At 35.7% G+C, this 18,763-nt stretch overlaps 2 protein-coding genes across 2 annotated transcripts in view; one reads left to right on the forward strand and one right to left on the reverse strand.

The window, feature by feature from the left end:
* Positions 1 to 18,763, forward strand: part of LOC145283705 (uncharacterized) — a 390,390-nt gene that overhangs the window by 143,941 nt on the left and 227,686 nt on the right. The window lies entirely within an intron of this gene.
* On the reverse strand, positions 4,375 to 10,137 carry LOC145283929 (uncharacterized). The gene is made up of 3 exons (XM_080133029.1): positions 8,497 to 10,137; positions 6,135 to 8,379; positions 4,375 to 4,949 (listed from the first exon to the last, which is right to left on the reverse strand). Exons 1-3 carry the CDS (start codon positions 10,135 to 10,137, stop codon positions 4,375 to 4,377), a joined length of 4,461 nt encoding a protein of 1,486 aa, XP_079989155.1.

Consider the following 18,763-nt stretch of genomic DNA (forward strand, 5'->3'; position numbering starts at 1 on the left):
TAGCCTTAAGAAGAAACTAATTCAAGGACTCTTTCAGAGTTGCTGCCAAATATCTATGAAACAATTCAAAGGCTTATCTGTTTGATTTTTAAGATAGAAGACTGTACACAGGTTGTGCCCGTGAGGAATCCTTTTAAATCCATAAGAAACACATCTTTTTGGCAAAATTTATGTATCGATGTCTAACAACGATTGTTAACATTTCACAAACATCGGATGTATTTGAACTTTCGTGAAGGACTTTCAAGCTACTTATCCTTGAATTTATATAAACGCTTTCACCGTATCAGTTTTGTTTTAAATGAATACTGATCGATTAATTAGTTTAGCAGTAAATATTGTACATACAAATATATAACGTATACACGCCTCTAACTAGAACACATATACATTAACTATAAACATATACACGCTCCTTACTAGAACACATACACATTATCTTAAACGTATACACACTCCTAACTAGAACAAATATACATTAACTACAAACATATACACACTCTTTACTAGAACGCATATACATTAACAACAAACATATACACACTCCTTACTAGAACACATATACATTATCTATAAACGTATACACACTCCTAACTAGAACATATATACATTAACTATAAACATATATACACTCCTTACTAGAACACATATACATTATCTATAAACGTATACACACTCCTAACTAGAACATATATACATTAACTACAAACATATATACACTCCTTACTAGAACACATATACATTATCTATAAACATATACACACTCTTAACTAGAACACATATGCATTAACTATAAACATATACACACTCCTAACCAGAACATATATACATTAACTATAAACATATACGCACTCCTAACTAGAACACATATACATTAACTATAAACATATACACACGCCTAACTAGAACATATATACATTAACTATAAACATATACGCACTCCTAACTAGAACACATATACATTAACTATAAACATATACACATTCCTAACTAGAACAGCTGTAGAATAACAACTGTTCCAGGACGAGTAAAATAATTTTCAGAACAGAAAGGTTTTTCACATTTCTTTGTCGCATTATAAAGAAGGAAATTCAGATATAATGATTATTAGGTTGTTGCAAAAATAATGTCGTTCTTTGACGTTCAACAATCTATAAAAAAGACATATAAAAACGACATTAATTTTGCATCAACCTATTATTGATCGAATTCTTATTCCTCTCTTAATCAAAATCCATAACGATCAGTATTCCAGATAGTTGTGAAGTAGATACTCCCGTGAATTAATTATATGGTGTACAGTTATAAAAGAAAGGCGTGTTGAACTGGCTTTCTTTAACAGCGGAAGTTTCTTGAGAATATCAAATACATAAGAGATTCTCATGTCGTATATGTGTCCCTCTCAGGGGAGATTACGACGTTAGGGTTTTGCAGTTCTGGCAGGGACAGTACATACATACAGCGCCTGTTATTCCAACGTTCTGTCTTCAAATTCAGTCGGTTCCTTAACATGGTCATACCTGTGGGTATCTGATTCAAAAATAAATTGTATGGACTACGATTTTAGTACATACGTTAGTTATATTTCAAAATACACAAATATGCGTACTACCTTTTAGTATTTAGATTTCCCTCCTCCGTGAAGTAAAGATATCAAGTCTGATATCTAGTCTGGTGATTCATTTCATCTGCTCTTTCCTCGGATAGCGAATGAGAAATCTTTCTCGACAGAGACGATTATAGCTTTTGAGGAAACTGAACTTGTGTTTAAATCTACCTTCGTAGAAAGTACGTAAGTAGAAAGACAAGCTAATTCTTATATGCTGGTTGTGATTATGACGAAGCTAATTCTTACGGGTAGTTTACTTCTATTGGCTCAATCTATGGTTCATTCACAGCAAACACTCATCAAACTACAGCCACTCTACATAATTTACTCTCTTCCCTTGTGTACCTAAAAACAAATTAAACATCATGAGAAAAATGTATTTCTTTAAACTACCCGTCTGTGCGACATAATATCACAGGTCTGCTTCCCAGATAACTACGATATAGCAAGTCCAATGCTAAAAAAATCTTGATAAGCTATCCCCTTAAATAATCAAATTCTTTCCATCATCTAGTTGTTTCACTTTCCTCCTGGCAAACTCATTAAACTTTATCCTCGAGTAGTCTTTGGCCATTTATAAGTTCTGACACGTTAGTGCATTTCAAAAAGCTGGTTCTACATTACAGACTTTTGTTTTGGTAGCTATACAGCCCCCATAAACAGATTATTTTATATTTTCCTTTTTTTCCCCCTTCTATTTCTGTACTAATTTATTTATGTATAATAGCGCAGATACGAAAGTGTCAAAACTCCTTTCAGGGCGACACCGAGCCTGAAGAATACATTTTGTCAGCTTGTGCAAATACTTAGCGGCCTAAAGCGAACGGCGTATGCATGTAAGTTGTGCCAATTATACTAAACTAACATTTTGAGTGGATCGTATTCACGACTCAAGTTCACACTTGAAAATTGACACTTTTATTAAAATCTCTCGATCAATTGACGAAACAAATTAAAAAAGAAAAGATTTTGCAAAAATAAAATAAAACTGCTCGAAAATTTCATCCTTTAATAAAGAAATTTTATGATCGACCTCTAAAACGGATAATAATTTTAGAGGTCGATTTCGGTTAACCCAGAGTTAATTCTGTAGATCAAACAGTTAATACATGGATAGATATGCAAACAGACTGACGACCGGGAAAGGCACCATACCTCAAGTTTTTTTACCCCCCCCCCATATATATATGCATATAAACGAAGCAAATAAACTGGTGACGGATAAAAAAATTGATTATTTATTGCAAAATCAAGCGTTTAAAACAGGAAACACAATAGAAGTTATTCCTTATTCCATGGAGTTTCGACAATTTACACCATTCTCATCAGAGGAAGTTAATCGTCCAGTAGTGTAAAGGAGGAAGTTTCACGGAACTATGAAATTCACAAGCGGTCCCCAGCAGCATGCACATTACCGTTAAGGAAAATTGACTATGTTCAGTTTTTGCAGTTCTTGCACGGAGGTGTCCACATCCTCCTACATATAGCGTCGACTATTCCTATATTGTCACCCAACTGATACTGACCAGTCTTAACATTGTTTCCTCTCGCTTATCCAACGAGAACCGTGATTATGCCGAATATCTTGGATGTTATAGGTGTATATATGTATATACTAGCTGACTCCTTCCTGCGTTTCAATATAAACCATGAGTAACTCAGAACAACTCTTCTTTGCCGCCCTGAACACAAGTTTACTATGTATTTTATTTTTGTAAGAAGGTGATTTGTGAACAAAGTGTTGCATCTGTTCTGATACTTTATTGTACCTGTTCTGTTCCTCGATCAGTGAGCAATACGTCGTTCTTACTGTGGCAATTTTTATTTTTGTCCCAATGCAGAATGCTCTTTCTGGGGTTTAGAGTTTCCCTCACATTAAAACATACTTTGTACCTAACTCTGTCCTCATGGGGAGGCAAGTGCAAAGCTAGCTGGAGCTAGCTTCACGCTAGAATAACTTTTCTCAAAAGATATGATCGAATGAACTTTAAACCGATAAAAGTGTCACCGGTTGGTCGTCCTTTAGAATATAGCGAATTCTTAATAGGATGCTATAAAAAAGGTATAATCAAGGACCAAGGTCTGAGGCTAAGAAATTTATCCTAACACATCAATGACAACTGGCTGAGAGAGAAAGAGAAAAAGAACGTCTTACCTCTTGCAACAGATGCCGTCGGTTGCGACCTCAGGTATTAGTCCTTGTGGTCCCGTAATAATTCTTTATCAATACAATAATTGATTGAGAAAGAAAAAACAAAGGAACTACCAAGACGGTGTCCCAATAGTAAATAAGAGAAGAAGAAAAGAAAAGGAAAGAGAAGAAAAGGAACAACTTCAGACACGGTGTGAACCGATTGTAAAGATGGGGGTAAAAAATTAACACACAAGCTAGTCAACCCATACAATTTTATAGAAGGTCTAGGGTCACATGATTTATCCATTAGTATAAAAAACAATCACAAAGGGAAAGACGCTTTCGCATCCATCTCTCAAAACCCGAGGTCATTGAAGGTAGGAAAGATTTTCTTATACACTCCCGTCTCAAGAGAAAAAAAAAAAAAATAAATGAATAAATAAATAGTAAACAGTGAAGTTGTCTGAGTACATTTTAATACAAATAACTGTTAATTTTGGTTTTTGTCAAAATTTGACTGCCAAGCCGGCTGAACTGCTAGTAAATAAATAAAAATAAAGGATAAAGAGAAAAGGAAGAAAAAAAATGGGAGAGGTAAATAAATAATTACCTATTTTCTGAGAGTGGACTGTTAGTGAATTGAATGTAGGCAATTCCAACAGTACCAATTCTCACCCTCTGGGGGAACTTGCTGAATACCTACGCAGTTGAAATGGTACCATTGATTGCATTCATCACAGCATATCATTGGACTACCATTATCCGGTAGAACACATCCTGGGCAAATACATGCATGTTCAGCATCATTTAATAAATTATCCACCATCATATCATGGGATAATGAAGGATCCTGGTTGAGGCAACTTCCACACCGCCAACTCTCCTCTTCTGGTGGAGGTCGATATAGACCAACACAGGAAAAATGGTACCAGTCATCACAGCAGTCACAACATATCATGGCACTGCCATTGTCTGGTTCACCACAATCAGGGCAAATCCAACCAAGCTCTGTGCCTTCTTCAATAGGGTCTTCAAGTACAGATGTACAGCCATTCAGATTGTCATCAGCATTCCCCATCAAGGAATCAAGTCCATCAATGGGTTCTTGAATAGACGACTCCAAGGGATAGAGGTGCTTCAGGGAATGAACTTGCAAGGAGCCATCTCCTCGTTTTATCTGAGCAGATCTCACCAATCCGTCATCTCCTGTAAATAGACGTGTGACCCTACCCAATGCCCAAAATGGTCGAGGTTTGTTAGGGAGTTTGATTGTGACTACATCTCCCACACAAACAACTGGTGAAGTCCCTCCTTGTTGTCTTTGAGCATGCTCTCTTATACTAAGCAGATAATCTTCGTACCAAATTTTCTTAAATCTTTTTAATGCATCATTCCTGCAATTTAAGGACTCTAAGAGTTGTTTCCGAGAGGGAGGTTCTAGTTGATAAATACCCTCCCCATCCATTCTCAAAATCAAACGAGGGTTTACTACAGGGCGTAAAAAGTGATTTGGACTTATTATTTCCAAACTTGAGTCAGATGAACTTCTGTAAGTCAAGGGACGGTCATTTATGGCATTTTGTACATCAGAAATAATTGTCAGGAGATCGAAATAATCATGACTAGCTCGTCCAATTAATTTATACAAGCAAGACTTGATGGTTTTAATCAGTCTTTCCCATACACCTCCATACCAAGGAGAGTGTACAGGGATCTTAACATGCTTGATTTGGCATGTTCCCAATTTCTCCCTGAATTCACTGGAAGCAATCACCTCATGAATCATGTCACATCCAGCCACAAATGACTTAGCATTGTCACTATAAATATGCGAAGGAATCCCATAAATATTTGAAAATCGAATCAAGGCCATTAGGAATGAGTGAACAGACATATCCTCAATCAGTTCTAGATGAACTGACCGTACCTCCAAACAAGTAAAGACCAGGATATACATCTTCACCCTCTCCCCACCTCTCAGAACCCACAGATGACCCGTATAGTCTACTCCTGTGTGCAAAAATGGTCTTATCATATTCACCCGATGTTTAGGTAAATCAGTCATTTTGGGGTAGGTAAATGGAATAGAGTTAAATTTCTGGCACAAGGAGCATCCTGATAAAATTCTCTTTACCGCCTGCCTACCCTGGGGTATCCAGTACCCAGATAACCTGACCTTATTCAAGGTAGCAGGAACACCCAGATGCTTACACTGGTGGTGACAGTCCAATATTATGAGATTAGTAAGATGGTGATCCTTAGCAATAAGCAAGGGATTAACTATTTCGTATTCATATACAGAGACCTTCCCAATTCTTCCCTTGGATCGAATTAATCCTTCCTTATCCAAAAAAAGGTTTAGACTTCCCACTCTCGGTGGTATTGACCTACCTGAAGGATTTTGTAAGTATTCTAATTCCTCCCAGAAGGATTGTTTCTGCATTACTTTAATCAAGTGTGTCCGAGCCATCTTACCAAAGTCGGAGTCTCTTTTCCTCAACCTATTAATAAACTTGAACACACATGTGGTGACATTTAATAGTTTAGACAATGAAGAATATCTATCATATTGCACAACTGGCTCCTCCTGGCTGTGCGAAACAGCACAAACCAGCGAAGATACAATCTTTTTGCTTTCTGGGCTCAAACAACTCAAAGGATTTTCAGGCCAAGAAATCGGTTGGTCTCTTAGCCAAGACGGTCCAGAAACCCAATATTCCAAATTGGCCCTCAGTTTAGAGGTAGGAATACCCCTGGTGATAAGGTCAGCGGGATTCTGTGCAGTAGGCACATATTTAAACTGAATGGCCACACCAAATTTAGACATCAATTCAGCCTCCCATTGACTAATGTCCTTCAATCTATTCATGGCAAAAACATTCTTGCTATTAGTCCGCCTTGTGACCAACCAGGATAATACTATTTGTGAATCAACTGCAAGAAATACCTTTTTGAAACTTACATTAGCATAGGCCTTCAACAAAGTCGGAAGGCACTTGATGGCCAAGAAGGCCGATAAAAGCTCCAGAGTTGGTAAACTCTTCGATTTAAGAGGCGCCACCTTTGCCTTGGAAAAAACCAGAGATGAAACCTTCCCCTGGACTGCATATGCTGCAAATCCATATGCCCTTTTGGATGCATCACAAAACAGAAATAATTCAGCTTCCCTCCCTTCGTCAAGGGTTTTTCTAGGGAAGGTAACAGAACCAAGTTCTGACAATTCATGAGCGATGACTGCCCATTTGGATTGAAGTTCACTTGGCACAATTTCATCCCACTCAAAACCTAATTTCCACAACTCACTAACAAGAGTACGTGCCTGTATAGATACCGGCAAACATAATGAGAGGGGATCGAATATCCTTGATGCTTCAGACAGTATATGCCTTTTAGTTGCTGCCTCAGGGTTACAATTATAGGAAGCAATATTGATGGTATCAGTAAGAGGATCGTAACGATAACCTAATACCTTCTCCCAAGGACAGCTGTGACTCACAAGAGTACCATCTCTCCTCATTAAATCGTGTAATTCTGTATGATTAGAATTGCAAGATTGGAGTATGAATCCTCCTTCTTGCAATCTTTCTACTGCTCGTGTATACAAGCCCGTTAACTCATCCAAGGAATTGCTCGTTTTAATCAGATTATCTACATAAAAATTAGACTGTAACATCCCAGTGCAATCATCCAAAGGATAACGCCCAGCATGAAATTTTAGTATGCAATTCAAGATGAATGGGCTTGCACTAAACCCAAGTAAGATTGTTGTGTAACGATAACACATTAGCTTATTATTTTTTCGCAGAAAGAAACAAAACTTATTCTTATCAGATTCACTAGATAATCGAATCATCAAGAATGCCTTCTTGATGTCTGCTAAAAATACATACCTATTTGTTCGGAAAAGCAGAGTTAAATCAAGCATGTCCCCTGTTAAGTTGATCCCAGGATAAGCAGCATCATTTAGAGAGACAGAGTTCTTAGTTTTAAAAGAACAGTTAAAAACTGGTCGAATTTTAGTTGTAGTTGTATGCTCGTCTTTGAACACAGGTCTATGTGGAACCCACACATAATGCTTGTATTCCTGAGGGGAGCATTCTAGGGGTTCAATTATCCCTTCTCTTTCTTGGTCTTCAAAAACCTTAATATACTCCTCATATAAGTCCTTCTTCTTTAAATTGAATACTACTCTGTCTAGCACCTTAAGTGCTATATGATGGTTAGATTGAACCTGAGATAACTTGTCCTTATGCCAAGGCAATTTAACCAAATAATGACCATCTTTATAAACTATGTTTTGCATGAATTCTTCCATCTTTTGATTGTCATAGTCAGAAACCGATTCTATGTCAGGCAGTCCCAAGGATTCTAGACTAAACATCCATTCCAAGCCCCGATCCACAGTGCTTCCTTCAAAAATGTCGGCAAATGGATCCACATAGGTCGGAACAGGATTCACAATACTATTAACCAAAGAATCGTTACAATAGTACTGCCTGTCAATTTCATAGCTCAAGGCTCCCGGAGTTATAGCAATTTCACTGATTTGGTTCTCATGCAAAAAATGTTTTGTATTTCCTATGGGGATAATGCCAGCGGATGTCTGCCAAGCCGCACCATTCATGCATCGTGTTATCTTCATGGGACGCATATATTGAATCAAATCAATTCCCATGAGACCCCACAATTGTACACTGCCACTCTCTATCTCTGCAGCAAAGGTATAATTCAGTTTTCTTAGGTTTTCCCAAACCAGAGGAAGGTCTGGTACTTTGTGAGACAGATTCAATTCGCAATCAATTAGAATAGGTAGTTGGGGGGCTACTCCTGGCAAGACCTCTACAACTGCTGTTAACTGCTTGAAAATGCGACGTTTTCTCCCCACAAAGGTCACAACGTCCATGGCCACCTCCTCCCACGAGTCTGGATCGCACTTCAGGTGCTGAAGAACCCTTTCAGAGAAATATGACCTCTGACTGCCCGAATCAATAAGGCAATTCAGAGAAACTGAGGAGGCTCCCCTTTTAATTGTGATGTTGACCATTGGTAGTAGGTTTTGAATGTCCCCAAGTTTTGTACTTATGCTAGTATTTATTTCTGTTTCCTCTAGTACAAATTGAGGACACATAGAAGCATAATGCCTCCGAGACTTACAATACCTGCAAGGGAATCTAAATCCCTTGACTCCTGGACAGGCTTTCTGATCATGGCTGGCAACTGTGCAGAACTCACATAATCCAAGTTGCCTACAGCGTTGCAGGCGCTCATTGTATGAGGGATAGGTAGTACACTGAGAACTAGTGTGTCCATTTCTTGCACAAAAATTGCAATAAGGAATCTTGTCTTCCAAGTCTAGGTCTGCGTGAAAACTTTGTAATGCAGAATTTTTAGGTGGGCTTCTCGTCCAAACAGCATTTGACCTTGGCTTAAACCGTGGAATCAGTTCTGTCTTAGGAGTTGAAATAGGTTTAATCCGGAGTAATGCTTTAATAACTTCGTGACTATACTGCAGTATGCAGTTCAAGCCAGGATATGGTGTGCTAGAGCCTCTAATGAGCTCTGCCTTTATCTCATCAGGGATTTTATCAAATAGGATATGAGCCACCAGACATCCACTTCCGGAGTCCTCAACTAAAAAATCATAACCATAGTCTGAATCTAACTCACCAAGTTCATACTGAACCTGGGAAAGATATTCCTTTAGTTGTTCGTAAGACTTGTCCACCTTAGGTGTAGACTGCACTATTCTTTTAAAAATTTCTTCCCTAATGGCTTCTCTGTCCCAGTATTCCTCTTTTAAAATATTTATGGCCACATCATAATTATGGTCATTTTCTGACAGGTGATGGATCAGATGAAATGGCCGACCTATCACATATGCCTTAAGGCATATGAGTTTTTCCTTCTTTGAGCTCACTCCAGATGTGCAAAACTCAAAACGGGTTAGGAAATCCCGCAGGGCAAATTTATTGGTTTTATCAACGCCAGTAAATGTTGGACATGTTATTTTAGGCTTCGCTAATTCAATGCCAGATTGAGCTGGGGAAGGTAGAGTGGGAGGAGTTGAGGTTAGTAAAGGGGAATGGATCTCTGGAACCGGTAAGGAAGCATCTAACTGCGACAATGATTTATTCACCCTGGTTTTGTAAGTGAAACTGTCTGTCAAACAGCTCCTCATCTCAACCGATGGTGTCTCCTTCATTATTTTCTTGTCAATATGCAATAACTCTTGGAGCCACTGGAGAATGTCTCGTTTATGAAGTTCTAATACATCTCTCTCAAGAGGTTCAAGTCCACTAAGATTTTCTAGTGTTAAGTCTATCATCGTACGAGTGACTCTCTGATCTTCCAATAAGGATGACCGTGATAATTGTTCAACTTGTAAGGAATTCATTTTAATATAAAAAACAGTATCTGTTGCAATGTATAGCGAATTCTTAATAGGATGCTATAAAAAAGGTATAATCAAGGACCAAGGTCTGAGGCTAAGAAATTTATCCTAACACATCAATGACAACTGGCTGAGAGAGAAAGAGAAAAAGAACGTCTTACCTCTTGCAACAGATGCCGTCGGTTGCGACCTCAGGTATTAGTCCTTGTGGTCCCGTAATAATTCTTTATCAATACAATAATTGATTGAGAAAGAAAAAACAAAGGAACTACCAAGACGGTGTCCCAATAGTAAATAAGAGAAGAAGAAAAGAAAAGGAAAGAGAAGAAAAGGAACAACTTCAGACACGGTGTGAACCGATTGTAAAGATGGGGGTAAAAAATTAACACACAAGCTAGTCAACCCATACAATTTTATAGAAGGTCTAGGGTCACATGATTTATCCATTAGTATAAAAAACAATCACAAAGGGAAAGACGCTTTCGCATCCATCTCTCAAAACCCGAGGTCATTGAAGGTAGGAAAGATTTTCTTATAAGAAATAAATGGATCCATGCATCCAAACTAGTGATAAAACAATTACAGTATTTTTTTCCGATTCAGATACAATTACCGATTCCGTTTTACATGTCAGATTTCTATGCAATTTTCAATAGAGCAGAGATTCCGAACCGGAGTGAATTAAAAAATATATATAGTTGAGTGTAAACCACTGAAGTACCGTACTTTGAGGTAATTGCGCCGAATCCGGGTAATTGGGTCAACTAGCTAAAAGTGTTTTTTTGGCAACCACGCATATAAAGACCAACTTTTTGGCGCAATTAACCCCGGGTTTGGCACAAATAACACAAAGTACACTACCTGATAATTTAAAAATAATTATTTTTTATCTAAAGTGTGTGACTAAGAAACGTAAGACAAATTACTTTCATAATTTTCTATTTCGAGAATGTTTTTTTTTTTTTTTGTGATACGACTGCATCATAATATTTTTATTAAAAAGCCTAAAACGTTTCTTTTTGACATTTTTGTTTTTCTGTCACTTTATGATGGCAATTACTTTTTTGTGCGTTTACAGGGGATAAATGGAGAAATAAATAAAACCGAGTGCTGTAAAGGTTGAGAATGGCTGCAATAGAGTGTTTTTTTTTTTAATTTTCGGATAAACACAAGTAATGTGTACATATATTTTTGCACTTGCAACAGTAAACTTTTTTTTTATATGTGTCGATTGCAGGATGTCTATATAATTTAATTTTGGTGTTAGTTTTAAATAAATAGATATTTATGATCTAATCATTAATACCAGCAATGGTAAAATTAAATAAAAATAAACAATTAAAAGAATGGCCTTGGTATCGGAAAAAGGTGTGTAAGTTTTCCTATTACTACACACCACAAAGTTCCATTTTTTACGATTCCTGATTCTGGTTTACCGCCCCAACACTAATACTAAGTACGGACAAAATCGGGCGGGCAAAAATAGGGGGACCTAGTTTAGCCCGCCCGATTTATCATATTTTTTTTAGGTTTCCGACTACTTTTTGATTGCATTTGAAAGAATAGAAACTAAAGTTAATTTTCTAGAGGAAAAAAATATTTGTACACGTGAAAAGAAAAAGTTATCAAAAATGTTTTCATGGCGAGCTAACCAATTCAGCTAAATTTTGAACTTAAATAAATTCATTGTAAAAATCCTTTAAAATATCATTTTTCTGTGTCTATTTCAAAGATAATTAGTAAAGTCCTAAGATACTGAATTAATAAAAAACACCTTATTTGTTCAAAAATAACTTAATTAGCCGTCAAAAAGCAAAACCAAAAACGCAACAAACTAAAATTTTGTAAACATGATTATAAGGAGGCCCAAATTTTCAGCCAATCGAAACGCTGTTTCCAAATGAAGTCGTGATGGCAAAAGGAGGTGGAGGTGTCAGATTTCTTTTTGTTCCAAGACGTGCGTCCATGCATTCGTATTCTGAACGTTTGTATCAATATTTACCATTTTTTTATTTAATTATTTTTTATGTTCCTGTTTTTAAATTAATTCTGTTTTTAATTATTGTTCGAGATTATATAAAAATTATGTTACGCCGAAAGTTTCACATTATTGCGAGCAAGGAAATTATTAAAATCTTGCATATAAAAATTATGCGAAATCGGTAATTAAAAAACAAGTAGAAATATTTTTTTGCAATTATAATTTTTTTGTGTAAAAATATTAAATAAATACTGCTTAATTCAATGGTAATATTGGTAGTTCGAGAAATTCATTTTTCTTCGAGTTATATCGAATTGAGTAATGCAGACTTTAGGGGCTTTTTTCATAATGTTCCTGTAAAAATTATATTATATTTTTATTGTTACAAATTTAAACAAAATAATGCATTTCCACTCAGATTTAAATAAAAATAACAAGTTTATTATATTCCGCGATAATTATTTGATAAATACTGAAAATTTCATTTAAATTGGTCAATTTTCTGATTTTTGGTGAATTTTTAAGTAAATGGAGGGGTCAAAATCTATAAACATTTTGAGCGTCGGCATTCATTTTGCCCGTACCTACTAATACAAGCATTGGTCTGTGAAAGAGAAGAAATACAATGTTTCTATTACTATTATAGGACAGAAAAGCTTGAATATTTAATTTCTTGTAACATTTACATTCATATTGATGCTCTAATCTTGTATGTTATTCTGAACACGTTTCATTCAATGTAATCTCATACCCTTTGCTTCCATGTTTTCTCGAACGAATATCTTTGAGAATCTGTATAGAAGAATGAAAGGAACCATTTATTTAAACCACAGTGTTAGACTGCTCTGTTAGAAGTCGTATGTAATTCTTTTTTTATATTCCTAGTATAATCCTTAGTTCGGAGTTAATATTCAATCTCTGAAAGACTACCGCTAATTATACTTAGCATCTTATGCGTTGTGCCACAAGTCTGTGTCGTTCTTTCTGAAAAAATGTGTGGATCCATTTCAAAACGAACGCACCAAGACCCTTTTCGTAACCACAAAAAATAACCGAGTTGGGAAATGTAAAAATGAATAAACAAACCAAATAAACTAAGCTAAAAAAAAACAACAAAAAAAAACTATACAACTAACAGAGAAAGGACTTCGTCAACATATTTTAGTAGAGGAGGCATCCGGTTTCTGACAAAAACCCTTTCTCCAAAGGCGGTAGAAATTCCTTAGCAGATACTTTGGGGTGGAACAAACCGTACACCCTTCCAAGAAACAAGATGGTTCAGGACAGACCAATTCTGAGGTGAACTAATGATGCTAAAAGCGAACACCGAGTTATATGAAAACTTATGGAAACAAGTGTTTCTCCAATTAAGTAATATAATTTTGAAACCGGCAGGTTTGTTTTGGTTTGGTTGGTTGTTTTACGGCATATCAATCCTTTCCAGGTTATTTAATGCCGAATCCAAAGATTTTGAAGTAAAATTTCTTAATAGACTATACTTGTTGTTTCAAGTCGATTTCTATTTAACCCATAGTTGGGACCCTTACTACGGGTCAGAGTGGACCCGGGAGCAATGGGAATTAAAGGGTGGCTCCACACTCCCCAAACCCCGCAAGCTGGGGCCTGACCACTGGATATAGTTTAAGGTCATATCCAGGATAAACACCGGCAGAAATGAAAAGACTGAAATAAACGTCTTGCACACATCAAGACGTAAACCCCTACACCCTTCAACTTCATTCCTAGAATTGCAATTTATACAAAAAGAAATACCCCCATATATATATATATATATATATATATATATATATATATATATATATATATATACAGCTAGTAAGAGAGAGAAATAGAATAATATAAAGAAGCAGGCGGATAAATAGATTAACGGAAAAAAGAGAGAGGGGTAGGTGGACATATTATTATTATTATTATTATTATTATTATTATTATTATTATTATTATTATTATTATTATTATTATTATTGGCTCAAGGTCCGAGTTGGCTAGTTTGTTCTCTCCTCAGTCTATCCATCCTCCTTAGCCCTCCGTATTTGGTATGGTGCCTGTATGTGGTGACACAAAAAGGACAAAAACGGGAGGGTGGTATTTTACAATGATACAGTTTCAGTTTTCATGATTCCATTTGATGTTCCTTTGTGCTTTGCATGTGTAGCCGTTTCTGTGTCCAGTTTTTGTGTAATTTAAATGTGTAGTTAATTTCCACATTCAAAGTTATCCCTTAATATTTCTGCCGTTTTTATTATTTAAATTCCCTGTCTCTTCTCAACCATTCCTCTGATTCCAATCTCTCCCATTCTTTTTTCAAAAATTTTCGGTATCGTTCCTAGTACTCTACTAGCTCCTACTACTAGCTTACCGGAACAAGTGTTTCTCGAATCAAGTAATATAATTTGTAAATCAGCAGAAATGAAAAAACTTAAATAAACGTCTTGCACACATCCAGACGCAACCCCCTTCAACATCATTCACCGATCCGACCTCTTGTCGTTAGCCTTCCGTCGTCCACTTACAAACTTACTGACACGTTCATAAATAAACTTCGGAGACAGTGAACTTACCTCCTAGAATTACAATTTATACAAAAAGAAACACACACACACACACACACACAATTTTGTGCGTGTGTGTCTGCGTAAAAAGATAGAAAAAAAAACATTAGCCCGATGTTTGCCGGAAACACCGAAAGAGATTATATGTGTTTGCCAAAAAGATCTTCACGCAAATGTTTACAAACGTACCATCGGCCGAGACAAAAAGACAGAACATTTAAATTACAAAACGGATTCACGACGGGGAAAAAGTGACACAACGAAAAAATGACAAATATCACAATGAGAAGAAGCTCTTCAAGACCTCGCGCCTCTAGTTTTAATGCGTAACACATTTAATTTTAAATTCAAACTCAGGGTTCAGTCTCCAGCTAAACAAATTGTTTAGTAATCACTCTGGACATCGATTATTTTATTGATCTATATATCTTAAATGAATTATGTAACTAATTTCAAAGGGGACTCATTCGTATGTAATATATTGATGTTGGCATTTTGTAGATGTTCAGTGTAAATGGAGACGCTCTTGGGCTAGTTCCGTGTATTTGTTTTTAAGCCTCGTTGGTCTTCACTTTGTGGCCTGCTGGAACGGCAAAATCGATGATTAGGCAGGAATTTTCCTTCTTGTTAACTATTATGACACCCAGTCTTCTTGATTGGATGAGTTAATCTGTTTGTCACATAGGATCTTTTGACTTTCATTTTCCAGTACTACCGGTTTGTGCTTGTACCATTTGTCTGTATCTTGGAAATAAAATTGTTTGAATAATTCCACACTTGATCAAGTCTATTTTTATATCTTTGGGGGCTAGTTTGTTGCGTTTACTTATTATGTGGTTTATTGTTTCATCTCTTTGTCTGAAGTGTCTGCACTTACTGTTTTCTTGTGTCTTGTCGATCTTTGATTTAGTGTGGTTGGTTCTAATCGCGTAATCTTGCACAGTTGTTATTAGTTATTTAGTTTCCATGTTAAGGTTTTCTTTTTTGTGTCAAATTCCAAGTGTTTTCGTTAGTCTTTTCTTTTGTAATCCTTATCAATCGTCCATGCAGCTGTTTCACTTCCTGTTTGTTTCCTCGTCTTATTTCTCGTCTCCTTTTCTATGTTTGTTTATTCCCTGTCTCTTGTTGCAGCAATTATTCTTTCGGTGTTTTGCATTATGTATGTTTCTAATAATTTTTTTAGTGTTATTTACATAGTCTTCTATTCAGACCAGCCCTCTTCTTCCGTCTATCTTATTTACATATAATTGGTCAGTATCATCCTTCGGATGGAGTGCATATTATTATTATTATTATTATTATTATTATTATTATTATTATCATTATCATTATTATTATTATTATTATTATTATTATTATTATTATTATTATTATTATTTACTTTGGAATTTTCACACAAGTACTAGTGATTGCTTAGAGTCTGAGTAACGACACGTTTCCTCAGATTCCCAGTGTTTCCATATATTTTGATAAACCTTGTAAATAATTGTGCGTTATCGCTACTGGAGTTCAACATTAATTTCTTGCTAGCAAGGACCGTTAGCTTTTTCTAGAATTCGAGTGGCAATAAGCTTTCCCAAGATTCCAAGACTCACATCATTCCAGCGGAAGTCTGGTTGATCTTTATTCTTTGACCTTCACAACAAAGTTGTTCCATATTAGCTGAGGCCGGTGCGACGTTTTGAGAGGGTTGGTCATGTTATGAGGTTTACGGTTCTTTCACTAACCTTGGGATCGCGTGTTCATTTTATGTCTGTTTATTTCTGTTTATACCTTTGTGTGACTGATTAACGTTCATAATTCATATAGTTTGACCTTCGCATTAGTCATTTTTATTATTATTATTATTAATATTATTTTTATTGTTATTATTGAAAGTAGTAGTAGGGATACTAGTAGTAGTGTTATAAGAAAGGTCTCTCTTTTCTTGTAAATAAGAAAAACATTAGATAACTAAAAATGAGATTAGATAGATCTAGATTCGAAACTCGTAAGCAAGGTTCAGGAGTAGGGTCAGAAATGGAACTTTCGCATTGTTCAGTTTTCACATAAAATAGTTTAGATATGCTGTTTGAAAAGGAATTTAATTATTCAATTCTTTTTATGAAAACTGAATTAAAATAAGTTCAGATATAAGAACAAACAGTAGCAAATTTAAATAGGTTGAAAAATAAGTTAGAGAAAATTAATTGTCTGCAAAAGTGGTTTGGAAACGTGCCAAACAAAGTATTTTTTAGGCCACATGAGTTCTCCACGAGGTCCAGCACGTTTTGGACATGCGTTTGACGTCATGGTAGAAATGAATTCTCAATATAGGAGCTAGAGTCGAAGAGAGTTAGGTAGACGGGAGACAGAGTAGGACAGATGAGTGACAGAGCTGACATCGTCAGAGAAGCAGGTCCCCCTTTTAAAGCGAAGGGTTAGAAAGTTTTAATCATGTAGTCGGCTTTGAATTCCTGGAATGTCATAATTGCAACCGGCCGAATGTAATAAAAGAACACATCATATTTCGTAACTGCGTTTTCGTGTTGTGTCATTCTTCAACAATTCAAGGTAATGTGAAATATCCCTTATATGGACATTGTGTCCACTCATCGCTATAATGAACTTTGTGCATGAATCTTCTAAGTAATGTGCCCCCCTCTCTAATTAATGATAGCCCCCTCGTCTCTGTGTTAAAAACTGATCACGACCCCTCTCCTCTCTACACTATATGTAATAAGTCTACAGTAATAAGTAAAATGTATAAATGTCGTTCTCCTTCTCTCTTCTATATGTACCCGTCATCAATATGAATGCCCCCATCCGTCTCTCTCTCTCTCTCTCTCTCTCTCTAATAATGTCAACTTATGCAATAGTACTAGTAGTAGTAGTAGTAGTAGTGTGCACATATGTGCTCCAAAGTATGTCAGTGCTCAAAAATATTACCTTAAATTCTCACACTCAAGATTTAACATATTAATAGGAGTACATATTTATGTACTCTAGCTGCATACTATTGTTTACCTATCAATCTATTTTAATCCGCTGGCCAAACAATCTATAAAATAGGAGGGTAATATATTTATGAAGCCTTTTTTTCTGGATTAAAGTCACAATGAACACATTCCTATTAATTTATATGTAAATCTATTTAAGCATAGTCATATCAATCTTTCAGAATGAAGTTGTTTTTATCTGTCTTGTATTAAATAATATAGTTGATGGGCGCTAATCATTTAATCATTTAAATCAGATCTCTTTTCTATTTCGTGCGAAAATACGAAATATAATAAACACAGTCATTCCACTGAAAAAAACACTTACGCCCAAAATAATTTAAAAAGTAAATTAATTAAACATTAATGCGATACAAATTGCTAATACTTGTCCTGGGGTGTATATTTCTCGTGTATGTACACACATTCTATGAGAGAGGTTGAATGCTTACAAGACACTAATCTCGAGTTGTTCTGTCTCTCTTTATAAGGATTTCCAAGAAAACCTGGCACGAGGATATTTTCCCCAGAAGTAAACTCTAAATATTCAAAATAACATATTAATTAGTATCGCTGATCACACTATCTTTTACAAGCAATGGTACATCTTCTCCAAATTATGCTACCTGAAGTAGCACGATGCTGCTTGTCCCGGAATCCATAAGACCATTACACCAAAAACAAAGTTATCCTATAATATATTAGAATTGTCATTTGGGGAGAGGGGAACATTGTATTTTCAGCTTCTTTATTAACTTAATGTTTGAGAGATAAATTAAACGTTAATGGAAGATTCGAATATCTATATATCTCATGTAGAGTTCAAGTGTTAACACCGATGAAAGTGGCCCTTTAATCTCTGTGATTTCAACTGAAAGGAAATAAAAGAAAATGACAGAAGTGAACAATACGTATTCTGTATATTGCATATAAGTTATTCTGACCGACAAAATTCTCTTCAGACTGTTTTTCGTTTCTTACAACATATAGAATAAGAGAAATTTAGATGTATATTTTCAAGATGCTGAACTAAGTTTAATGATTTTATTTGATCTAGCCTCATAATACATAGCCTCACAATATATATATATATATTA

This window comes from Euprymna scolopes, chromosome 8 (genome assembly GCF_053919585.1).
Source record: "Euprymna scolopes isolate OS-2025 chromosome 8, ASM5391958v1, whole genome shotgun sequence".
NCBI classification, from domain to species: Eukaryota; Metazoa; Mollusca; class Cephalopoda; order Sepiida; family Sepiolidae; genus Euprymna; species Euprymna scolopes.

Coding starts and splice junctions, on each gene's coding strand:
- LOC145283929 (XM_080133029.1), bottom strand. CDS start 10,137: ATGAATTCCTTACAAGTTGAACAATTATCACGGTCATCCTTATTGGAA. Junction 8,380..8,496: donor AAGTACCAGACCTTCCTCTG/GTTTGGGAAAAC, acceptor CGTCCCATGAAG/ATAACACGATGCATGAATGG. Junction 4,950..6,134: donor ATACTTACAAAATCCTTCAG/GTAGGTCAATAC, acceptor GTCTATTTACAG/GAGATGACGGATTGGTGAGA.